This window comes from Micropterus salmoides, unplaced genomic scaffold, assembly GCF_014851395.1.
Source record: "Micropterus salmoides isolate LMB-PRFRI ecotype aquatic unplaced genomic scaffold, ASM1485139v1 Ms_hic_scaffold_22, whole genome shotgun sequence".
Classification (NCBI taxonomy): Eukaryota; Metazoa; Chordata; class Actinopteri; order Centrarchiformes; family Centrarchidae; genus Micropterus; species Micropterus salmoides.
The window spans coordinates 9620880-9644202 of NW_024041373.1; the positions used below are offsets into that span (position 1 = coordinate 9620880).

Sequence of the window (23323 nt, forward strand, 5' to 3'; positions counted from 1 at the left end):
CGTTAATGCTCCTATACTTTTTAGTCAGTTCACCATGACTAAGGTCATTGCACTTGAGAGAAAATCAAGTGCTACTGTTCAAATGTGTAAAGTGTGCAGTCAGGCTCTGATTATCATGTCTTGTGATCAACACAATACTTTCATCAGTTGATTGTTTACTGCCGTATCTTTAGACTTCTTGGTTGACCACAGGACCTGTTTCACATCTGCATTTATTGTTCCGCTTTGAGTTTCAACCCAACTCCTACTTGCTCTGGTCTCCAGGGCTGTTCAAAACGATTGGCTGAATGGATGAATAATTCATCTCTCTAGTTCTGGGTTGAGTCAGACTCCAACCATTGCTCTGTCTGAGCTTTTTCCACCCAGTGGCATGTTATTAAGTCAGATCTATCCTTCAAAAACACAGTCTCTCTGTCCACTAGGGAAGAGAAAAGCCAGAGCAGGCTGTTTGGATTGAAATTTTGACCAACACCAGCTTGCACACTATCTTCCTGTAATAAAAACAATGAAGCGGAGACCGGTTTTCATTTCCTCCACTGTGGCTATGCTCAAATAAAGGTTACTGCTTGTGTCAGTGTGGACCAGACAGTGACAAAAACAAAAACATGCTTTTTGATAGTAGCCTCTTGACATTTTGTCATGTGGCTTAATGGGGAAAAGAAAAAGTATTTGTGGTGTAGCGTGAAGCGGTTCTGCTCTCTTGACTCATAGTTTGTGAGGAAATGCAGAACGTTAGGGGCTCCTCATGATGCTCATCACCCGAATGTCAAATTAGATCAGTAGGGATCTCAAACCGGGAAAAGAACATTACATAACCAACGCCCCACGTCCTCTCTCACGAGGACAGGATCACATCGCTTTCACTGCCTCTGCCAAGTTGTGGTCTACCCAATTATCCAAAGAGAGCTGGAGAGGAAAGTCTGTACCAGTGTGGATGACTCAGCTTCAGACTCCCATGACTAGGCCTCCCATGATCGCCATGTTGGTTAAAGGCATTGTAAAAGAAATAGGGCACGGCCACCGTGTCCGAGCAATTGTGAGCGGAAACTTCACTCAGACTTTCAGCATTCAAACATGGATTCCTCTCACATAAAGCCAACCTTTGACAAAAGAAAAAGATAAAACATAGAGATAGATACACAATGTGTTTGCTTCTGAGATGTCCTTAAGCAAGTGCTTGCGTTAGGTATGTTGTTCTGTTGCTGAATCTGACCCCTGACCTTACAGGAATAGGCCAGAATAAGAGGATTATGTATAGTTAAACATTATCAAAAGCTGGATAGTTGTTTTCCTCAATTCTGATAAATCTATGCTGGTTGTGTTTCCATTATCATACGACTGTAGCGAATTCATTTCCCCTTGGCCTGGCTGCCCTTGGACTTGCACAGCAACAGTTAACCAGCAGAGATGAAAGGAAAGGCCTGCTTCACCAAAATGATATATGGTTAAATTATATTAAATAAATTCTTCTGTCAACAAATCATAAAATAGCCAGAAGAAATCGCTCTAAACATACCACTGTCGATAAGTGTAATTTGTAGCTGTATGTTTTGCCAAGAAAGCCTGTGTAAGGCTACATGACAAATGAGCAAATACAGCAATTTATCACTGCGGAGGAAAGGTCAAAGCTTTCTTTTTGTTTACAGAAATGTGTTCTCGGAGCTTTGTGAACTGTTGATTTCCCCTCCGAGCTGTATTAATCAGCATTGGCAGTCTCTCCATTATCAAATCACCCCGGCTGGTTTATGTGGAGGGCACTGTAATATTGGATTAAAGCCTCGGAGGAAAAAAAACAACCCTGTTGCTGGGAAATTAGTGTTATCGTGAATCACTCAGTTTCCCTTTCCCATATGAGGACCACTGCCACAACAGGTACACGGATAACACAAGGACAAACCATTTTAGATGCTCATTTTGGGAGATAATTTTTAATAGACTGAGTGCACAGCTCCAGCATAGCTCCAGGGCTTATTTATTAAACTAATAATAGTTTTGGCAACCTTGAAGCTTTGATTTCCTGCCAATCACTCCCCCTGTTTATCTTTGCTCTCATCTTCTGCTGCATTTATTTCTTTCGCCTTTATGTTCTTGTCAGCTTTTATGTTTTACCCCTGTCCTCTCCTGTCTCTCTCACGATCCATGCATTTCTTTCTTTTCCTCTTCCCCGTCTCCCATGTGTGGTGTTGTCCAGCCCCCTGGTGTGCAGTGACCCCCACCCATCTACCTACCCACCCACCCCCTCACTACTTGGGTGGGTTGGTTTCTCCGCTGTTGAAGTGTCACCTTCTCTGCCCCTCCTTGACCCTGGTGAGTGTAGTCAACTCTGCACCTTCATCACCTACAACTTAAGATATTTGCGTGCTTGACATAAATGTGACAAATCAAACAAATATGCAATATCGCCTGTTTGCTAGTTACATCTATTTTAATGCCCATCATAGAGGTAACGTGAAAACAAAACTTGCTGCGACAGTTCTAACACAGGAAGGAAGTTGACTCACACCCCACATAACTGTACTTTAGAGCTGGATTTTGCCGCGAGTAGCCTCCGTCCCTGTCCTCACTGTGCCTGTGAGCAGCAAAAGCCGAGGTGTGACGAAGCAGCAGGCACCTGAATAACCGATGTGAAAGTTCCCCTCTTGTGTTTTGTGTTTTAATGTAGAGTGAGAAAATCAGCTGCATCAAAGTGCATAGCTGTCTTCGCTGTTTTATGACATGTGAAGTAGGTACAGGAAATGGTAAGCACACTTTTAACTGTAACTGATGCCATATTTACTTTACTTTCAGTTTTAGTCCCTTTCTGCTTCAGTGTATGAAATGCTAAATTATTCCAGATTTGAGTCCATGTCGAAATCTGTGTCCATGCAGATAAATGAGCCACTGTGACTAAAGACACTTAAAATTAAAATACACACAAATACATTGTAATCTTTGTTGATGACTATTACTGGTTATATGCTGCCTGTAAAGTTGAGTGTCAGTGTTAGTTGATATTAGTTAGTTACATATTTTCTTTAAAGCAGGGGGAATTAAAGGGGCTATATGTAGTTTTTCAATGAAATAACTTATCAATAAATCACTTATTTTGGCTTATTTTTCAAAACGCTTTAACCTCACAGAAATAAACCACACACCTGTTTGCTCTGTTGTTTGGAACACCCACTTTTCTGCCTCTTACGTGAAGGAATCGGGTCTGGTCCTCTGCATGTGCGCTCCCGAGCCTCTTGATTACTATAGCAACTACACCGCAGCTAACGGAAGGGAATCCACTCACACCATAAAACGACTGGCTCCCAGCACAACACAGACTGGCTTTCATTTTAGCCTGCAAGAAATTATGTAACAGTACAAAGGAAATGTGGAACGGTATGTTTATACTAGCCTATATTGATGCAAGGCAGGGCAGCCAGCTCACGTTACCACTGATCTGCCGCTGTTTGCTTTGAAACATTCAGTTTAGCTTTATTGTGGTTTTACCGATACTCAAGTACACAGCTTCTTCACCTCTCAGTCATTGCTAACTTAATGCAACATAACGGCGCAGGACAACAACACAGTGGAAGACCCATTCACTGCAGTAACTTTACTTACAGTGTTATAACTGTTAAAAAGTGTGACAACAGTCTCATGTATAATATTCAGTTTAGCTCACTAACCGTTTTTGTTATCATCCAGTACATTTAGCTGCATTCAACTGTAGTGTTACAACAATTGTTTGTGAGTGCGTAAGTCACTGTCAGTGTGTGTGAGAGAGAGAAAGAGAGAGCGGCCCGTTTTTTTTATTTTCATAGCGTAGGCTAACTAAACCAGCTAGTTATTATTATTGACTTTGTTACGGCTTAGTAGACCCAAGTGCAGGACTAAGAGAGGGAGGAGACTGGAGTTAGATAAAAGAGGAATATTTATTGCAGGGTTAAAGGGATCGGAGATTGAGCGAGATAGACTGGAAGACTAGATGCTGCAGAACCGGGTTGGTGGCTGCTGTGCAGAGCAGAGGGAACCGTAGATTACAGTCCAGAGTGTGAGAGGCTGAGCTGAGCAGGTCCAGAGCAAAATACGGGAATAGTTAAGCTGTGCAGGGGTCCATGGAGAGTAGACGGGATGAGCGCTGTTTTCAGTAGCGGAAAGTAATAAAATGTTATTATGAAAAATTCACTTTTAACTTTTATTATAGCCTAATAAATGTTCTTCTTCTACAGTAGGCCTAATATAATTATTTAAAGGTGTTTATTATGTTGTTTTTGTTGTAGCCTACAGTTTACTGATTAAGTTTAAAATGTAGGCTATTTGACTTTTATGATCTGAAATTATGAAAATTTGGAATGAAATTAAGCAATTGTAAAACTAATAAAGGCCATAACTGCCACACTGCTGTTGTCATCTCTCGATTTAAAGTGATCCCACACAGCAGAGGTCTTCATTTTGTTTTCCCTTTGATGTGAACTGGACTGCTGCATTCCCTGCTGTGAGCGGCGGTCAGGTGTGCGAAAAACACTCAATATTCAAATCCCAACATAGAAAATCGTATGTGTACCGATTTGAATAATCAAATATTTGGGTCCAGCCCTATCACACACAACCTTCTTTTGATACATGCAGACATGCAGAACAGCAATAAACAGTACACATAAGTCAAATACAGCAATCATTATGGTAATCTTGATAAAATGTTAAACATGCAGTTGATTGGACGGCTTTACTTGAGGATTATTGAAGAGTTGTGATTGGTTCATTTCATGGACAGTCTTACAATTTTCAGCAAAAAAGTTAAAAATGTGTTGAATGAGAAAAGGAATATATTTGTCCTTCATTTGAAAGACTCAATGTTGCCTTGCATAAAAGGGACTGACTGTAGAAGTTGGGGCAGTCAGGAGAAGGACTTTAAATTTGATGTCTGTTGCTACATGAAAACAGTGCATTAAAAATGCTCACCACCTTGGCAGATTTATATTGAACTACTGACAGCATTCCTTAAATAACAAAATTTTTAAGCCCTAATTTTAGTTAATTTTATTTGCAGATTGTTGTCTTGTCAGTATCCTGTCAATGCTATTATGCTAGTGTAATGTGACTGGTACTGTGTGGAGTCTTTTCTTTGGCTTTGTGACACGACACGCCAGGAAGGTATTAACACACTACCCTGGAACCACTAATGTAGTTAAAAGCGGTCAGGTTGGTTGTGTGACTGTTAAGAAAGTCCCAATTGCCTTGCAAACTCTGGTGGTGAGAGTTTCCTATTCTAGGAATAAGGCTTTGACCGCAGCACTGTGACGAGACTTATTTCATGTTTACATGGTCTTTGTATCCCCAGATTCAGGGATTCTCCAGTAGTGGCTGACATTTTTTTGGTATTCCTGTGGGAATCCCGCAGGATGGGAGTCAATTTCAGTAATCATCACATGACTGGGATTGGAGAGGAAAAAAAGTCAATGCGAGCGGGCAGGACGGATATCATAGATCCATTTTTATATATAAATATGGAGTTCTAATATGAATAAATGCTACTTTCAGATTTTTTTTATTGGGATCAGGATGGTACTGCAGTCATTCTCCCAGGATTGGGAGGAATTTTAGTATTTTTGTGGGAGGGGGAAAGGGGGATGGGACAGGAGTGAAAACTCACTCCCGTGTCACCCTCTTACTGTTCTTTTATTGCTGATTTTAAATTGTGAAACACTGTACTGTCCACCAGACTATTGTTCAAAGTTATGAGCCTTTACTTTAAACATGAATAGGGGGAGTTTGTTCAGAGATAGAAAACACAGTATCTGAAATATGACTCAAGGTTTTGGGGACTGGATTCTTTTGGTATTATTTTGATATGTAAGTATAAGTATAAATAATTGCTTTTTTTTTTGTATTGGAAGGGAATCAAAAAAAATATACTAGCTTTCAGCAATGTCACTGACCTGATAAACTAATGGATTAATTAGTTCCACATAATGACATTAGTGGCTATTACATGGATACAGTCATCTAATTGACTGTACTGTTATGTGTAAAGATTACAAAACACAAAATGATTTATATTTAGAATTCATTCACGCGAGTGCCAATAATAATCTGGGTTTGATTCATGTTGCTTCTTGCCTGTCTTATGTGTGTCTCTGTATCAGGTCAGCCTTCAGGGTCTGGAGAATTTCCTCTGCCTCTTTCACTACATGCAGCATCAGCCCAACCACAGCACCAAAGATGCACTGAAATTCTGGTAGGTCTTGTTGTTATTCAACATTTTTAAATGTACTGTGATGGAGGTGTTGTCTCACCAAGGGTCGTAAACACCATGATGTGTAACGAAATACAGTATTATAAACTGCTGCCTCAAAGAGGGCATGGTGTTAAATCAACACGGCAGTGATGGTCATTATCAGTTGTACAGTGGGCAAGAAGAAAAGGAATAATGTTACAAATTCATAAATGTGATGCTGTAAGTCATTAGTGATCAAACAGCTTTGGTCAGTTTTTAATTTTACAATCAAAGGTGGCTTAATATCTGAATGGTTGTATGAAACTAATGCAAGATGGTACTCAGGTTGTTACCAAAGAAAATTGACAGATTTATTGTCATAATTTTCACTATAGTAGGGGTCGCAGACATTATGTAATGTTGGTGCATTAGCTTTAGTACCTTGGAATTTCAGCTGCATAGATTTACATATTTATGAGGGAAAAGTGTGGGACATTAGTTCCTCAAGTGCCTCTTGTTTCTATACTGTTCAGTGTAAATAAGTCAGACACACACACTATCTAGAATTAAGTGGGTGCATTAGCATTCGTGAGCTATGTGTTCCCTCAGCTGAAAAGTAATTAGTTTGAATGGGGTTTTGGTTAAAATGCCTGAAATAATGCCCTTGTTTAAAGACAAGCTTAAGGCCGTTTAATGTTTCGCTCTGTGAGATAAACTATTCAATGTTCTGTTTTTCTTCCATTTTTTCCTGCAATAATTAAGCACTTAGCTAAAAGATGTTTAACTACTAAGGGTTTGTCACAAAATCCTTAATTCATTATACTGCTGGAAACTGTATTTAAATTTGACTAGAATTTATGATATTATAATAACTTGCTTCTTATTAATCTGAATTACAGTGTTGCGTAAAACCTTTAAAAGCAGTACTGATTTATAACTGAACGGAACATATATGAATCTCTGAAACCTGTATTTTGACATCAATCAGAGCCCTAATCCTTATTCTTGATGTATTCATATATTCTGGGATTTTGTCAATACAGAAAATCAGACAGATATATAATCAGATAATCAGATATTTGGCATCCTTCAAAAACATGTTTGTAAAAGACTAATATTGTACTAGCTCCCTCTAGTTCATAGGACATTAATAGTTGCTTGCTAATGACATTTTTAAACTGAAGCATTCAAGTAAAAACAATATAAAAACACTGAAATAACCCAGTATCACTGACATCAAACAGTGCAAGTATGAGTGAACCATTTCATCTGTCGCTATGTTAGCCCTGGGTTCTGTCTTACATGTTGTCTTTGAGTCTGTCATCATCATTGAAGCGGTGTCGTGAACAGCTGACTCCTGAGCTTTCATGTTATTGATATTCTGTGCAGTGGTTAGTTTGTGGTCTTTAACATCAACCGATTTTTAACATAGTTTGCAGACTGACATCTTTAGAGCATCTTTAGAGCATCACCTGTCTTTTACTCTAGCACATGTGTACTGCACCCATGATGCACGATGCGGTGTATGCGCACACAGGAACCCTGGTTCGGGGCACTCTTGAATGAGCTGGAACCATGCCAACCAACACAATATTTTAATATTATCCATTTCTTTAAGTGTCCTTTAATCATTTGAGAGAATTTTTTGAAATGACAAAATGAAAGAGATATTTGCTTACTTCTAGCCAAACCGAAAGAGACAGAGCTGAACAAAGTCTGTACTGTATAATTAACTCAGTTGGAGGGAAGAACATCACAATAATTGGCCAGAGGGCCAAAATTTGAGATCGGCAGGGGAGAGAAGTGTTTTGCAGCGGGAAGAAATGGAAACCATTATCTCTGTTTACTAAGTCTCTAATCACTGTCCTGTGATAATTATAAAACTGCTGACAGACTGGTGGCACGAAGCTAGTCAATACATTTGTTAGAATAATGCATTCAACATTAGATTAGCAAATACTATGTTTTACAAAACTGGAAGGAACTGGAAGGATTTGTTAAATTGTATTATAAAGTTTCTTCTTTTTCTTAATTACAAGTTGTGTATAGTTGCTGCTATATGTACAGTATGTTTCTTGTTATTTATTTTTGATAGTGTTCTTTGTTGTTGTTGCACAGGACGTTACTCCCATGTGTTTTTTATGCTGCTACAGAATTGCCCTCCAGGGACAATACAGATTTATTTAATTGATTAAAATACATTTACACAATATGTTTCTCCTAGCCTAGTCTTTGTGTTAGCCTTTACAGATGAAAATGCAGGATGGGCTGTTTGATCAAAGCTCACCTCTTGATTGAGCCTTGTACCGTATGTGTGTCTTAGATAATACAATACAAACACTAGCTTTATTATAGCTAGCTGGTACACGTTAAGAAGTCAAATCTGACATATGGTGAGGCCACATTTTCTCTGGCTCATAATAAACAGTGACTCAGACAGTTGACTTTCATTTTTGTTCATTATCTTTATATTGTCTCCTCCTCCGGTATCCGTATCACCCACATTACAATACTATTCAACATGTGCAAATACTCTGTATACTGGAGAGATAAAAACAACTGTGATCTTGTCCTAGTTTGAGTACCGATGCGGTCACACTTGCTGATAGCATGTCAAAGCCTTTTAGATATGTGTCTGGCCTACTTGTAACCTGTGACCTAAATAAGCCCCATTCAATGGAAGGACATGTTTCACCAAGCTTGAATTTTAACTAAGGTTACCGTGTGTCACTAAATAAGTTGCAGTGAATAAGCGTAGTCGCTTCACAAGACAACGCCGTAGAAGTTCTGGACCGTCGATACGGCTTACATTTTAAATATCTGGATATGAATACAAGTATCTTTGCAATGTCAACATAACTAATGTATGCAAAATTACATATAAAATAATCAAATTGGTGATAAGTGCTTATGCTAGTATTGTGTATTACATTAGACAAAATTCTTCACACATAACAGAAAAAACCATAATGACTAATTTTGTTATTTTACATTTCGCTTGGAATCAGTATTTTGGACAAGATTTTTCTGATCTTTCTCTTGTCTTTTGCCATTTCCAAAATGTGTCCCGTACTTTTGGTCAGTCTCAAAGTTAATTGTCCACAGAGAGAGAGTTATAAAGCGTGAGTTATATTATACACTGAAGTGTTGTGGTGTCTGAGCCAAATGAGCCTTTTGGTGTATTCATTGGTATGGTAAGTTAAGGGCATACGCTGTATTTGCACCTCTACAGGTGGAATCTATGCAGGCAAAGTAGACATAAGTACTGTTATTGGTTTGTTTTGGCCGTGTCTTCAGCCACTTCACGCCATCGTCTTCTTCTTCCATTACCTCTTCTAAACAAATTTTAATGTAATCCTCTCCTTTTCAGTTATGCTCGAAATTAGCTCCTTTTTATTTAGCAAGGCCGCTTTCAGTGCATACCTTCTCTTTGCTGCTTTCTACTACACTTGCAGCCAAGTGGTGTACTATTTATCTGTGGCATAGGAACTGTTCAGTGATTCCTTAATAGAAGTAGAGTTCAGGCCCTACTGTATTGGAAATGTCCTGGCAAATGATCCCTGCTGAAGAATGGACACCATTTTGCATAACGTGTTTAGTCTTTGTGGAAGCTCGTGGTCTCGACTAAGAATAGAGCTGGAAGAAATTGACAACAATAGAGTTTTAATGTTGTACACATCTTTATGGAATTAGTGTTGACAGATTTCGTATTCACGCCTTTTTGTGCATTGAAAAAGACTCCTAAAACGGTTGTTATAGTGCTGAGTTCAAAGGCAGTTACTATGAATGATAGTTGAATACGGAGGTATTCTGCAGGGCAGTGTGGGCTTTTCAGTATTGCCAAGGGCAGTCCCCTCACCATGTGACATCACATGCTTTCATGTGATACGCTGATCTGCTGCGAATCTGGGAAGCTTCCATTTGAAATTCCAATTTAATGGAATTTGTGCTACAGAACAGATAATTCAGTCAGCAGTCGTGTGAGGAGGTATGCAGATGCAGCCAGCAGAGCTGCAGTCATGCTTGGGGCAAACACAAGATGACTGGAAGGAAACTGTTGGGCCCAGTAACATTTGGTAAGATGAGAACGACTATACAGAGGCTAGTGTCACAAATGAGTTTTTGTGTGGTTTTAAGTTAAATAATTGTTGTGAACTTTATTAACCCAGCACTCCTTTACATACTATATTATTATTCCTATGTTGGAAGTAGGTTTGGATCAGAGCAGCAGCTAAACGGCAAAAATGTAAACGTGGAAAAGTGGAAACAAAGTTATGTGGTTCCTGTCTGATGTTCGTTAGTTATGGCTCCTGAGGGCCTGTCTGGCAAATTCATGCTGAGTGGTGTAATTGGGGTTGTCCTCTAAAGGGGGTGTGTATCTTAAACGAAAAGAGGTGTGTGTCGTTGAGACGTACAGCTTATTGACAGTTACATTTAGAGGAATATGAGTTTATGGCAGACAGGCATACTAGCGCGGAGGCACTCTGTCAACACTCTTTATAGGACAAGTCAGTTATCTTATTTGCCTTCAAGCTACATGAGTCTAGATTCTAAGGTTTAACTACAACTTGCATGATTAGACCAAGTTAATAGTAGATTTGCTTATTGAGATGGACATTGATGGAACAACCTGGTTGTCTAGATTTGACCATATTGTCATCTTAAGCTTTTTTCTTGTATCTCACTGTGCTTGTATCTTAGGTGGTATCCAGGCATGTCCATTACTTTGACTTAACAGAATGACTAACATGATCAAACAGCAGATTTGTCACATATGTACAATTACAGAATCCCTAACAAACTAATGAGCTACGCTGTAATTTTTGTAAACCTTTTGTTCACTTTAAACTTTTATTATCTTTGCTTGTATGGCAAGAATGTATGTATGTATCAGCTACTTCCAAAGTCGTAACATGCATTCAAGTATCACAGCAGACATCATTTAATACTGAATATCTGCCGATCCGATACTTGTATTTTCCTAGATAACACAGTTGCACTGTGCACACTTCAAGTACATTAAATTAAATTTCTCTCTCCTTTTTAAAGTATCTTCCAGTGTGTGTTGCTTCGGGGCAGCCTTTGCCTGAGTTACCTGAGTGTACTCATTGTATACTGCAAGGTGTTTATTTTTTAGATGCCTTATCAAATTCGTAGCATTTAATGCAGCTCTTTTAACACGAGTAACCACATCCCGCAAATTTTCACTGTTAATCTGATTTACTACAGCGGTATGAACCCAAAATAAACATCTAGCTCTGATTTAATACCAATAAACTGATCAAAATGATGCTGATTTGTTTAACACTTATTACTTTGTCTGGTCTGTGCACGAGAGAACAAGCTAACACCTTTTAAAATGCTTGTTTTCTAAATGTCGTTCGGATCAATTAGGGCTATGCTATGCCAACTTGTTTCATAGCAAAGTACAACGATAGCTGAAATCAAGTAACAGGCACAGCTTCCTAGCTTACTTTTCTCCCAGCAATCTCCTGTTTTATCGGGTTTCTGTATTAATATGAAATGGTATCACAGAGCAACTCGGTGGCTTGCTGCAGCAGACAGGTTGAGAAGCGCAAGTGAAGATAAATCTTCTTAATCCCAAAATTTTATTAAAGAAATTAACTTTGAGCTCGTCCCACTGGTAAACGGCTCCGGATCAGAGCAGAATCCTGTGCGACTGGGTGTTTATTTGTCCAAAAAGCTCTGGAGCCACCAGAGCTCCCTGTCACTCAATATCTATAGTGGGTGAGCAGCGGCTCTGTCCCTCCGCTCTGCTGGCTCCTCTCCACACAACACTTGCGAAAAGCCACGATACATGCAAATTTTTCACTCAAGTTGAAGCCGTATCTCCTCTGTTGCAGCTCAGACATGAGTGGGGCCAGTAACACACTGGCGAGGGAGTTCCTGACTGATGTTCATCAACTATGCAGCGCGGTGGCCCAGAGAGCAGAGGCACGGGAGGAAGATGAGGAGGAGAGTCACATGGTGGCACTGGGAGAGTATCTGGTCAGGGGACGGGGCTTCCTGCTGCTCAGCACCCTGGACTCCATTATTGACCAGGTGAGGATGTTCACCACAAATTAATCATGAAAAGACGTCTCCACTGATCATTCAAGACCTACATACAGTATATCCCCTTGAAGCCACATCACACCGTCTGTGGATTTAAACTGTAGTTTCAGCAGTGGAGGTAGCAGAGTATGAAATTTTTCATTTGAGCAATCAAAAACATTTCAGCAGCTGTTTTTGTCAGAAATGATGTACATGCTAATGTATGCTAATACATTAATAGCATGCAGTTAGATTCAGTAATATTCACACAGAGCTTTAGGCCACTGCCTTTAGTTTCAAATTTGGCCTCACATTTTTGATTAATCAATTAAACTTTTTTTTTTTCATGCAGCTGTTAAAAATCAGTATACCCAATTAAAATTTCTGCACATAAGCCTGTGTAACCACTGCTGCGACTAATCTCATCAAAATGAAATTGCTTTGCTGTAGAGTTTTACGGTACAACGAAAACACACGTAAAAAGCAACAAAGATTATGCAAACATCAGACAGACATCAGCTGGTAAGATTAAAGGGGTATTTAGTGACCACAGTCCAATAAAACCCATTAGTGAAAAATACGTTATGCAACGATAAGATGCTGTATAATCTCATGTACAAACAAGATGGTATTCACTAGAACATACTGAATGTTTAAAATTTCTCGTGGAGTTTATGCTTATTTATTAACTAATTTCAGTGCTCTGCTCGCGATTTAGCAGTTTCACATTAGGAGATGCTTACATTTCTGTGACGGCACCTGAACTCAGATGTGAGAAACTGAATGCACGTTTTGATTTCCAGACACTGTACCCAGTTATTATACCACCACATAACCAATATTGTGTCCATATTTATTTAGCCTGCGTCTCTACATCGGTAACTGGTGTTATTACAACTTGCAGGGTGGTTTTATCTGAAGAGGAAATGAGCTTTGCAGGGCCCACACATTGTTTGATTTTCTGATTGACTGCAGAAAGTTGCTTTTCGTTCTGCTGCTGCTGCATGCAGGATGCTGATATGCAAATCTATTTAGATTGGTCTATTTAGATTAGAATGGTTTTTATCATACAATGCACACTGCCTACACATTGATGTACTGTCTGCACACTTCACCAGCAGTTAGCACACAGTTATGTACTGATTTGGGAGATGTTCCTATCCAGAGTGAATTATGATGCTTTCACATGACGAGTCGCACTCTGCACATAAAAGGTCAGCGTGAAACCAGGACAGAGTTTGAAACAGTTTGACCCCTGAGTGTTGGGGTTTAGCGTTTTTCTTCAGTGGTTTTCTGTGTCACACACGGTGCCACTGCTGTGTAGAGCGCCAGTCTACATGAAACATAATGGTTTAATCAGGTCTTAACTGATTTGATGCTTATCATGTGAAATTAGCCTTAAAGAAAGTAGACAGTGACATCAGTGAATAAATAGGCCTAATACGCACAAATAGAGTGTGCGACAGTGTGTCACGGGCATTGCCGTGATACAGTACTGATAAAGTACGAATGGTTTGGACAATCCATTAGCCCTTGTTACCTTTTGACATAATTTAAAGACCAATATGTTTTTAAAAGGCTCTGTAGGCTCCAGAGAGAAAGATGTGATCACCACATGCAAGAAGAGAGTCCTCTGACATGAAGTAACAAAGGCATTATTGAATGAAATATTGTAATCTAATGAATGTGACCCTGTGTGTCAACGTCCCTGTGGTCTTATATTCTTCATATCATTTAGCTGATTTCACACTCATTCATTATATTTGTCAGTGAGTCAAGCTTTTAGTGTAAACATTTACTTATTTGTGGTATATTAGAACTTGTGGCTTGCAGAACATGTTTTCAAATCATCACTCTTTTGAATTTAGTAGATTACAGTATTTTGAGTTGGGTTTCTTCCTCTGTGCTGATAAATACTCCCACCCTGTGCCACTCGGTCTCTATCTGTTTAGTTGTGACACTGTTTAGATGACTCAGATCTAGCTCAGGAAAATGTTCCTAATATAATGGTAGCAAAACTCTTATTCATTTTCAAGTGTTAAATGTCAGACTACTGTCATCTCTGGGTACATCATCAGCTGAATTATTCAAATGTTTAGCTGCAACCAGATAAAAGCTGTATAATAAGTAGCAAGAAATGTCAGGACAGAAATTAAACCATCATTAACTCCCAATAAAACCGTGTCAACATTACATACTTTGTCCACCAGAGAACACAGACAGGTTTATTTATTTTACATTGTAAAATAAACTGCTCAATATGTATCTTGGTCACAATTTAAAGAAAACAAATCTAAGTGACCCCGATCAAGATTGTTTCTGTTTTTTATTTTAAAAAGATAATGAAATGACTGACGGTCGGTGTTGTCACATTTTTAAACTCTGATATATAGTAAGTATCAGCCTCACAAATCCAGTATTAATTATGTTATTGTTAGTTTGTTAGAGTATCTGTAATTAAATAGAAGTAAAAGTATTCATAAAAATAACTGAAGTAAAGAATATCAAACAGACCCATTACCTTGCTTATTGTCTAATTCTCTGACCATTCCATGACGAATGGAGCTGCATACCCTTAGCAGTATTTCTTATTTTTCATCATAAGAAAAACAAGTAGCTGAACACAATACTTTGAAATGAGCATGGAGTACAACAGATTAAATGCAGTTTTTTGCAGTGTGTATTATACAGTAAAAAGAAAATTATTTGTGTTTTGACAGTTTAGTAGAATCAGCAAGCTGATCATTTTTAATTCGCGCATGGAGGAGTTGGTTGATTGTTTTTAATTAACACATGAGGGAGCTGGTTCTCTCTCTGCTGTGAGGTATGCCCTGGATAGCCATGAGATCCCCAAGGTCTTGAAGTAAGACTGTCATGTAGATGCTACATTGCTCCCTCACACACATGTACTGAAGACTAACAAACTAACTACCTACTTAGCTAACTGAAATGCACAGTTGCACACAAATCAACAAATACATAGCTAACCCCTGGGATGAAAACATTTTGGGGAAACAAGTGCATTCAAACAAAGCATATCTTAAAATAGCTAAATTCTCTCTGTTTAAAGTAGTGAAACCTAAAGGGACATTTGTGCTGTGCATGTACAAGAGTTTGTCTTGATGGGAGTGTCAGAGTGTTGCCAAAGGGAGGGAGGCAGGGAGAGCTTTCTAGGTAACCTCAATGTGTTTTGTTGCACTCTCAGGAATTGACCTGCCGGGAGGAGCTACTCACTCTGCTGCTGTCTCTTCTACCACTGGTGTGGAAGATCCCTGTGCAGGAGGAAAAAGCCCCAGGTCAGTACCCACAAATACTTGTTCATGTTAATGTGGATGGTAACCGAACATACCTCACACTGCCCAACTGTAGTGGCATGTGACTAACTCTTAATACTGGTTGGAAAATGATGAATTCAGTTCACATATTTAATTTCATGAGAATAAAATTTGCTGTGCATTACAGTAAAGTTGTACCGTTGAATCGTTTGTACAGACAAACTAAAATGCAGACTGCATTTCATGGGCCAGAAACATTTTCTAGCCTTGTTTATTTATGTATTTGTTTAATCTTCCGTTTTGTACATACTTTTTTTTAAAAACTTTTTTTTTTTACCATTATTATTAAGGTTAAGCAGTGTTTCAGCACTAGCTATTGTGGGTTTATGTGAAGGCAGTGTAATGTGTGCACGTTGCTTTTGACTGTAAATAATGTATGTGATGTTCTTATCAAATAATGATGAGTTTTGTTGTTTTATGAAGTATATTACTTAAAAGTTGTTAAACTTGTTAAGCATTGTAGTCAATGTCTCTGTTATGTTGAATTGTTTAAAACCTGAGCAGCCAGGCAGCAAGAGAAGACTAGTGGTTTCAGAGACCTGTGACCTCAGGATGACACTGGCATTTAGTACAGGACTGCTGATCCTCTCTAACATAGACCCTAGACATTTTTACTTTAATTAATTCTTACTCACTAAGTATGTTTTAGGAAACACAGAATGGCTGCTGATGTGCTGCTGAGCTTTATGTTACGCATCTCACACTTAAAAAATAAGTTTTTTAGAAATTGAAAATTCCTGGTTGAATGTTGCTGTTGAAAGTCTTATTTCCTAAAATGTGACATAAATTGGCATTAATACAACATGACTAGGTCAACATGTACATCCAGAATGAAACAGGTTTTTTTTGTTTGACAGATTTCACCCTGCCGTCCCTATTGGAGGTATTCCTTAGCCGGGAGGTGAAGGCCAGCCCTCTCAGAGCAGGACAGAAGGCTGCAACAGATGAACAGAACTCTGGGAAGAGGTCCCGTGTTGGCAGTGGCACCTGGAAGTCACGGCGATCGCGCAGGACAGCACAGAGATACTCTGTAAAGGATGCTCGGAAGTCCCAGGTTTCTACCTCAGATTCAGAAGCCTACCCTGAAGACAAAGCTGTCCCGGGCCCCGGTGGCGCAAGGAGCCGAAGGTCACATGGCTCCACCATCCGGGTAAGCTGTCAGCATCATCGTTCCGAGAACTCACAGTTAACATCCACCGCCACCATCACCGCAGACACCATGAGTGCACCATACCCACACCCCCGAGCCCCTGGGTCCCAGTCGGCGGACACTGAAACCCTGACAGACCCAGCTGCAATATCAATTTTCAACCGCATGGAAAACTCACCCTTCGATCTCTGCCATGTCTTGCTTTCCCTGCTGGAGAAGGTTTGTAAGTTTGATATGAGTATCAACCACAACCCTGGCCTGGCAGTCAGTGTCGTACCTACTCTCACTGAGATCCTGACTGAATTTGGCGATTGCTGTGGCCCAGGAGGGGGTGGAGGTGGAACAGGGGTAGAGGAGCTTGCTGGAGGATGGACGGAAGAGCCCATCGCACTGGTCCAGAGGATGCTTCTGCGCACCATCCTGCACCTGATGTCAGTGGACGTGAGTCAGAGTGAAAATCTCCCAGAGAGCCTCAGACGCAGCCTGACAGACCTGCTGCGAGCCACCCTCAAAATCCAGAGCTGCTTGGACAGACAGACTAACCCTTTTGCTCCTCGGCCTAAGAAGACCCTGCAGGAGGTCCAGGATGACTTTTCCTTCTCTCGCTATCGCCATAGGGCGCTGCTGCTGCCTGAGCTTCTAGAGGGAGTAGTACAAGTACTGCTGGGTTGCCTGCAGGCTTCCACACCCAATCCCTTTTTCTTTAGCCAGGCGCTGGAGCTCATCCATGAGTTTGTCCAGCACCACGGCCTGGAGCTGTTCGAGGCCACAGTGCTGCGGCTAGAGGGACTTTGCAGGACCAGGGATTCTGAAATAGTAGCAGAGGCTTCAGAGAGACTTCGAGGTCTTATTGCAGGCGTCTTCAAGATCATCAGTGCTGTCAAGAAGGCAAAGTCAGAGCAATTGCATCAGTCAGTGTGCGCACGCCGCCGCCACCGCCGCTGTGAATATTCCCACTTTCTGCATCACCACAGAGACCTGTCAGGTCTGCCCGTCTCTGCTTTTAAACAGGCTGCTAGACGCAACCCCTTTGAGGAAGACGGAGAAGGCAAGGAAGGGATGGAGGGTGATGGAGTACGTTACCCCGAGCGCTGCTGCTGCCTGGCTGCCTGCTCTCACCAATGTCTGCGACTCTTGCAGAGACTCTCCCCCAGTGGGCCAGCTGTGTTACAGGTCCTGGCTGGGGTGCAGGCTGTTGGAATCTGCTGTTGTATGGACCCCCGCTCAGTCGTAGAACCCCTGCTGCATGCCTTTCAAGCTCCAGGGCTGCGTAGTTACCAGTCTCATGTTCTCAGTGTCCTGGGCAGACTGATCCTAGATCAGCTTGGTGGAGGGCAGCCCTCAGAGAAAGCCAAGCTGGCATCCTGTAACATCTGCACTCTAGACAGAAGCCAGCTACCAGGCCTGGAGGCGACACTCCAGTACGGGGAACCTTCAGCCATTTCTACCAGTCTGTGTTACCGCTCCCAAGGTATTCTGCCAAGTGGAGGGGGGGCAGAGGACATGTTGTGGAAATGGGATGCTCTGGAGGCCTACCAAGAGCTAGTGTTTGGCGAGGACTGGCAGCTGAGCCAGCAGATAGCTGGCCATGTATGCCACCTGACTCTGCGGGGCAATGCTATAGTGCAATGGCAGCTCTACACGCACATCTTTAACCCTGTGCTGCAGCGAGGGGTAGAGCTGGCCCACCATGCCCAGCAGCTGGGAGTTTCCACTGTCTGTACTCAGGTCTGCAGCTATCACACACAGTGCCTGCCTGTGGAGGTACTACTCATTTACCTGCAAACGTTACCTGCCCTTCTCAAATCAAGGTGAGCAGTTTTAAATCAGTTTACGTTTTAAAGTTTAAATTAAGTTTGTTTTTTTCTTGAGTCCTATTTGCCTTTGATCATCACGTCAGTCTCTCTGAGTTTAACTTTTCCTTGTAGTATTGGAGAGCATTTCATGGTTCTGCCAAAGATGTATTTTATATTTAACATTTTTTAGATAGAAAGATGTGCAGCTGCAAACTGTTCTTAGCTGCTCCTTTTTTAGACAATAACGTACAATCGGCCAGCTTAAAGTAAGACACCTCATCCACTTGGACTTTGTTTGTCATTAGAGCCGTCTCTCCAGGTCATTGCTAATGTATGCTAATAAACTATTTATTACAGCTTTGTGCACAGAGTGACAGGTGGAAGATTATTGACTGTTTATGTAACACTGTTGCCAGTACAGTAGTCTGGAAAAAGAAGGGCGTTTGGTGTTTGTTCGGATACATTTAACAAACAACAAATTAATTGTTTAATACTGTATTAATTAGGGTTTTACTTTTGGTTTGAATCAGCTGAATGTTGTCTGTGAATGTGAGTGTGAATGTGCGTTAACCCTGGCGAAATGTCTGGGTTGTATGCCAGCTGCCTGCCCAAAGCATGCTGGGGTAGGTTGCATCCCCTTGCAACCAGGATCAGTGGGTATGGAAAATGGGTGGATGGATGCTTTGAGGCTGTCTGTCAGTGGTGGGCTGATTGCTTTCCTTATTAAAATTCAGAGTATATTGTTCCACTCTCTGCAGGTTGGATGATATTTAAAGTCTTTACATCTGTGATGTTTGTCAAAGGACCGTTTCAAAAGAGACTATTTTAGGTCCTTGATGAATATGGAACAGGCATCATTACTATACAAGTCTTATATTCAGTGTTGGTGGTGGTGTTCTACCTAAACTTAACATCGTAGCTTTTTTTTGCCCTTCACGTAACTTCAATGTATTTTTGTCCAAACACCAATTTATTAACGCTCAATGGATGTTTGTAATGTACATGCACTTAAGTAACCTCATTAAATAATAGGTTGCACCAGGGATGTATATTAGAATACCTTTTGTATTCATGATATATTTGTTAAGAGCCAAAACCTGTCTTGATTTTAAGGTTTTACCCATACTCAACGCACATTAAGTAAAATATCTACCACTATGTGAGGGCAAAATAAGTATTGGCTGTTAAATTTACACGATATGGCCATCTACCATCTTACTGTAGCTATAAGAGTGTAATGTCTTTTTATTCTTTTGTTGTTCAGAACTTGTCTAAGAATTTTACTTTTTGCAGCTTTTAATTGTCTGCCCAACACATTGAATTTACTCAGTTTTTATTGAAACTTCAGGTCACAGCACACAAGGTAAATAAAATAGTGGATGCTCAAATGTTCCTGCTTTTATGAAACAAACAAAAATGTATATAATGATGGTTACTGAACTACTTCTTCTGAACAGGGCAAAACCACACATCCTGGCATATATATGGTCAATCTCACTAGGTTACACTACACGGCTCCATCTTGTGGGCTAATTACATATTTATAGTAAGTATAGTATAGTATATATGGTTTTTTTTCTTTCTTTTGAAATATTTGCACAACATTCAGTGAGTCACAATAAAAAATATTATTTGTATTGTTAAGCTTGTTTGACACAGATGTGACCGAGGAGAAGTTTATCAGTTGTGTACACTTTGATGTGTGTGCGTGTGCTTGTTTTAATCTTCCACTAGTTTTATGTCTTACTAAAGTACTGATATCCAAAGTGAAATAATTACTTAAGTAAAAGTTTAATCAAACTGAAAAGTTATTGAGTGATCTCGTGATTTCATTTTTATACAGTGCACACATTGATTTAAAAGCATGCCCACAGGAAAAGTTGTTGTTCCAAGAAAGACATGTAATCTTTTCAAAGCTGTACATCATTTGACATCTCGCCTGCCTCTTCATCATCTTGCGCCGCTCCAATGGCTTTCTGCATAACAGAACTTCATATTTTTCAGAGGAGAACATTTAATATTCAGGCTAATGGATAGCCATCCTGATGGACTTGCACACCAGTAATGAAAAGAGGAAATGTACTGAAAAAGCAGAATTAATCAACTCTATATTAATTTAGAGGAAGACTGGAGAAAGGTTCAAATTAGTGAAATAAATCTGCAAGTTTATAATCTATTAAATTTATCTATTTCATGCACTGAGCTCAAAGTGTCAACTGAACATCTGTTTCAGTTCCATAACATACTGGGTAGACAATCCCATGCTGAGATTAAAGTGTTTTTATTTTAGTCAGTGCATAATGTCAGCACATCTCTTGAAAGTGTTGGTTTTTTTTCTCTCCAAATGCTGATTTAACCTTCACTCAGAGGTGACACATTGTTCTTTTTAGGTAATTTACCCTGCATTGTAATAGCGTCATTTATTATTTATCACTGCCTCGATTGTGTGTGCGTACTAGTAGTAAACAAATTTAAATGGGTAAAATGTCAGCTTTGTTTTTTGCTAACTATGTGTGATTCACATTCCGATAACTTTGACACAATGTGACTGAAATGTGTCTTCGGTGTGGCTCAGTAAAAGAAACAGAGGAGGGGGAAAAAAGATAACAAAGCAAATTCGTTATATAAAGTAGGAACTTTACAAATATAGCAGGTGTGTTTATGTGCAATTTTAGCGTGTGGTGCCCTTCACAGTTAATTTATCACGTTAATGGAAGTTGACTAATTTATTTGAAGGCGTTGTTGTGCCCTGGGGGAAATGATATCGGCAGCCTGATGGGAGGAAATTAAATCAGTGATGGGAGGAGTGTGAAGGGTCCTGTGTGATGGCAGTGGCTTTTCCTCTGATTGAATAGTTGTAGAGTTTGTTAGATTTGATTGAGTGGTCCCTTTTTTTTGATAGCTGGGAGATCTAGGAGAGTTTAAATGTGTGCAGTTCACATCTACCCTTTCTGTCACCATATTAATCCTTACCGTGGCCAATTAAAGCCATTTGCAAAGCTATATTCTTCCTGGGGGTAATTTTTAACTAAATGAATGGCATAATGCATTAAAATCTTAAAAATGAATGATGAGCCTTGCTAATTGCTCTATTTATGAGTTTGTGTATTGTCCATTTTCTGTTTTACTTATTGTAGCTCCTAATTTTTTTCTGTTACAGGGTGATCAGAGACCTTTTCGTCAGTTGCAATGGGCTCAATCAGGTGACTGAGCTCGTCTACCTAGACCAGACGCGCTCTTTGGCTTTGAAGGTGTTTGAGACGCTTATAATTGGCGTTGGACACCAGCAGGCTGACGGGGTGCTTCAGGAGCTGGAGAGTGCTGACGCTGAAGAAAGGGAGGCCGTCTTGGGCCTAGCTGAGGAACTAGGGTCCCGCGGGGCTGGAGAGGGTCCGCAGAGCCTCAGCAAGTTTTACGAAGGCCTAAAGGAGGCCTGTCCACGTCACAAGAGCCGGGGTGGGCAGGGCCGTGGGTCAGGGCGCAGCCGAGCAGAGACTCACCTCCATGTTATTAACCTCTTCTTGTGTGTGGCCTTCCTGTGTGTCAGCAAAGAGGCTGATTCTGACCGGGACTCAGCTAATGACTCTGAGGACACTTCAGGCTACGACAGTACAGCCAGCGAACCTCTTGGCGGGCGACTGCCTTACTTGTCCCCAGATAGCGTGGCTCTGCCCTCCAAAGAGCAGGTACGACGTGCTGCAGATGTTTGGTCAGTGTGCCGGTGGATGTACCTGGCCAGCCCCTTGTTTCAGAGGCAGTTCTTCCGGCTAGGAGGACTGGATGTCTGCTTGCGCCTCATGGCCATGGTTATTCAGAAACTTTCCTGTAAGACCAAGGATGGGAAAGCAAAGAAGAAGAGGGATGGTAAGGGCAAAGGCAGCCCTGAGTCCACAGCCCCAGCTACCTTAGTGGGACTGGAGGAGACACGTCACGATTCAGCCGACACCCCTGGCACTGGTCCAGCTGAGGGAAAGACCAAAGATCCAGCAAAGAAGCTGGAGGAAGAGTGGCAACTACAAAGTATCCGTCTCCTTGAGGCCTTGCTGGCTATTTGTCTGCACAGTGCTAACTCAGCACTGCAGAGGATAGAGCCTGAGCTTTCTTACCAGGTATGTCATTATTATACTAGTCAGCTAATCCCTGCCTGACCACATCATCCACAAAAAGAAAACACATTTGCCATATTTTCCCAGGCTTCAGTTAAACTGTCTCTTCTCATCTATAGCTCCAGTCAGTGGAAGAGACCCTGTTTGAGGTGAGAGACCAGCTCTCTCGCTCAGGGGTGGTGAACTCTGACCTTGCTGTTCCTCTGTTTGACTCGCTCCTGAGAGTGGCCTTAGCAGAGGTGTCATCTGGTCCTGATCCCCCTGTGGAGAAGCCAGACAGGGTGAGTCCTGCCTTGGGAGAAACTGTGAGTGAAGTTACTGCACTTTTTTTTTTAATATTCTCAAGTTTCTTTGAGCTACTCTTATATAATGAGGCAAGGTCAGGTTATAGACACTTATATCTGCAGCTACAGATAAAGATAGTGCTTTATCTTTATCTGTTCTGCTGGACAGCCTCTGCTCAATAAAATTATGCTTTTTTTAAATTTTCAAATTGGATATTTTTGTTTGCACCTTATGTGCACATTTTCTTACAACTGCAAAAATCCTCCCAAACTCACATCTACTCCATTTTTAATACCTGCTACTACCCAATAGACACTATAGTTACCCACTAAGTGAATGTTGCTACAGCTTCATTTGCTGCTATTTTTAAAAATTATTACCAACAGCAGGTTTTAAGATGCTGACCATAA

At 40.6% G+C, this 23323-nt stretch overlaps 1 protein-coding gene across 1 annotated transcript in view; it reads left to right on the forward strand.

The window, feature by feature from the left end:
• lyst (lysosomal trafficking regulator) overlaps window positions 1-23323 on the forward strand; it is a 61064-nt gene that overhangs the window by 6154 nt on the left and 31587 nt on the right. The window contains 6 exon segments of the mRNA XM_038737026.1: window positions 6117-6208; window positions 12052-12250; window positions 15447-15537; window positions 16434-18537; window positions 21683-22631; window positions 22748-22933. Of these exon segments, the coding sequence (XP_038592954.1) occupies window positions 6117-6208; window positions 12052-12250; window positions 15447-15537; window positions 16434-18537; window positions 21683-22631; window positions 22748-22933 (3621 nt within the window).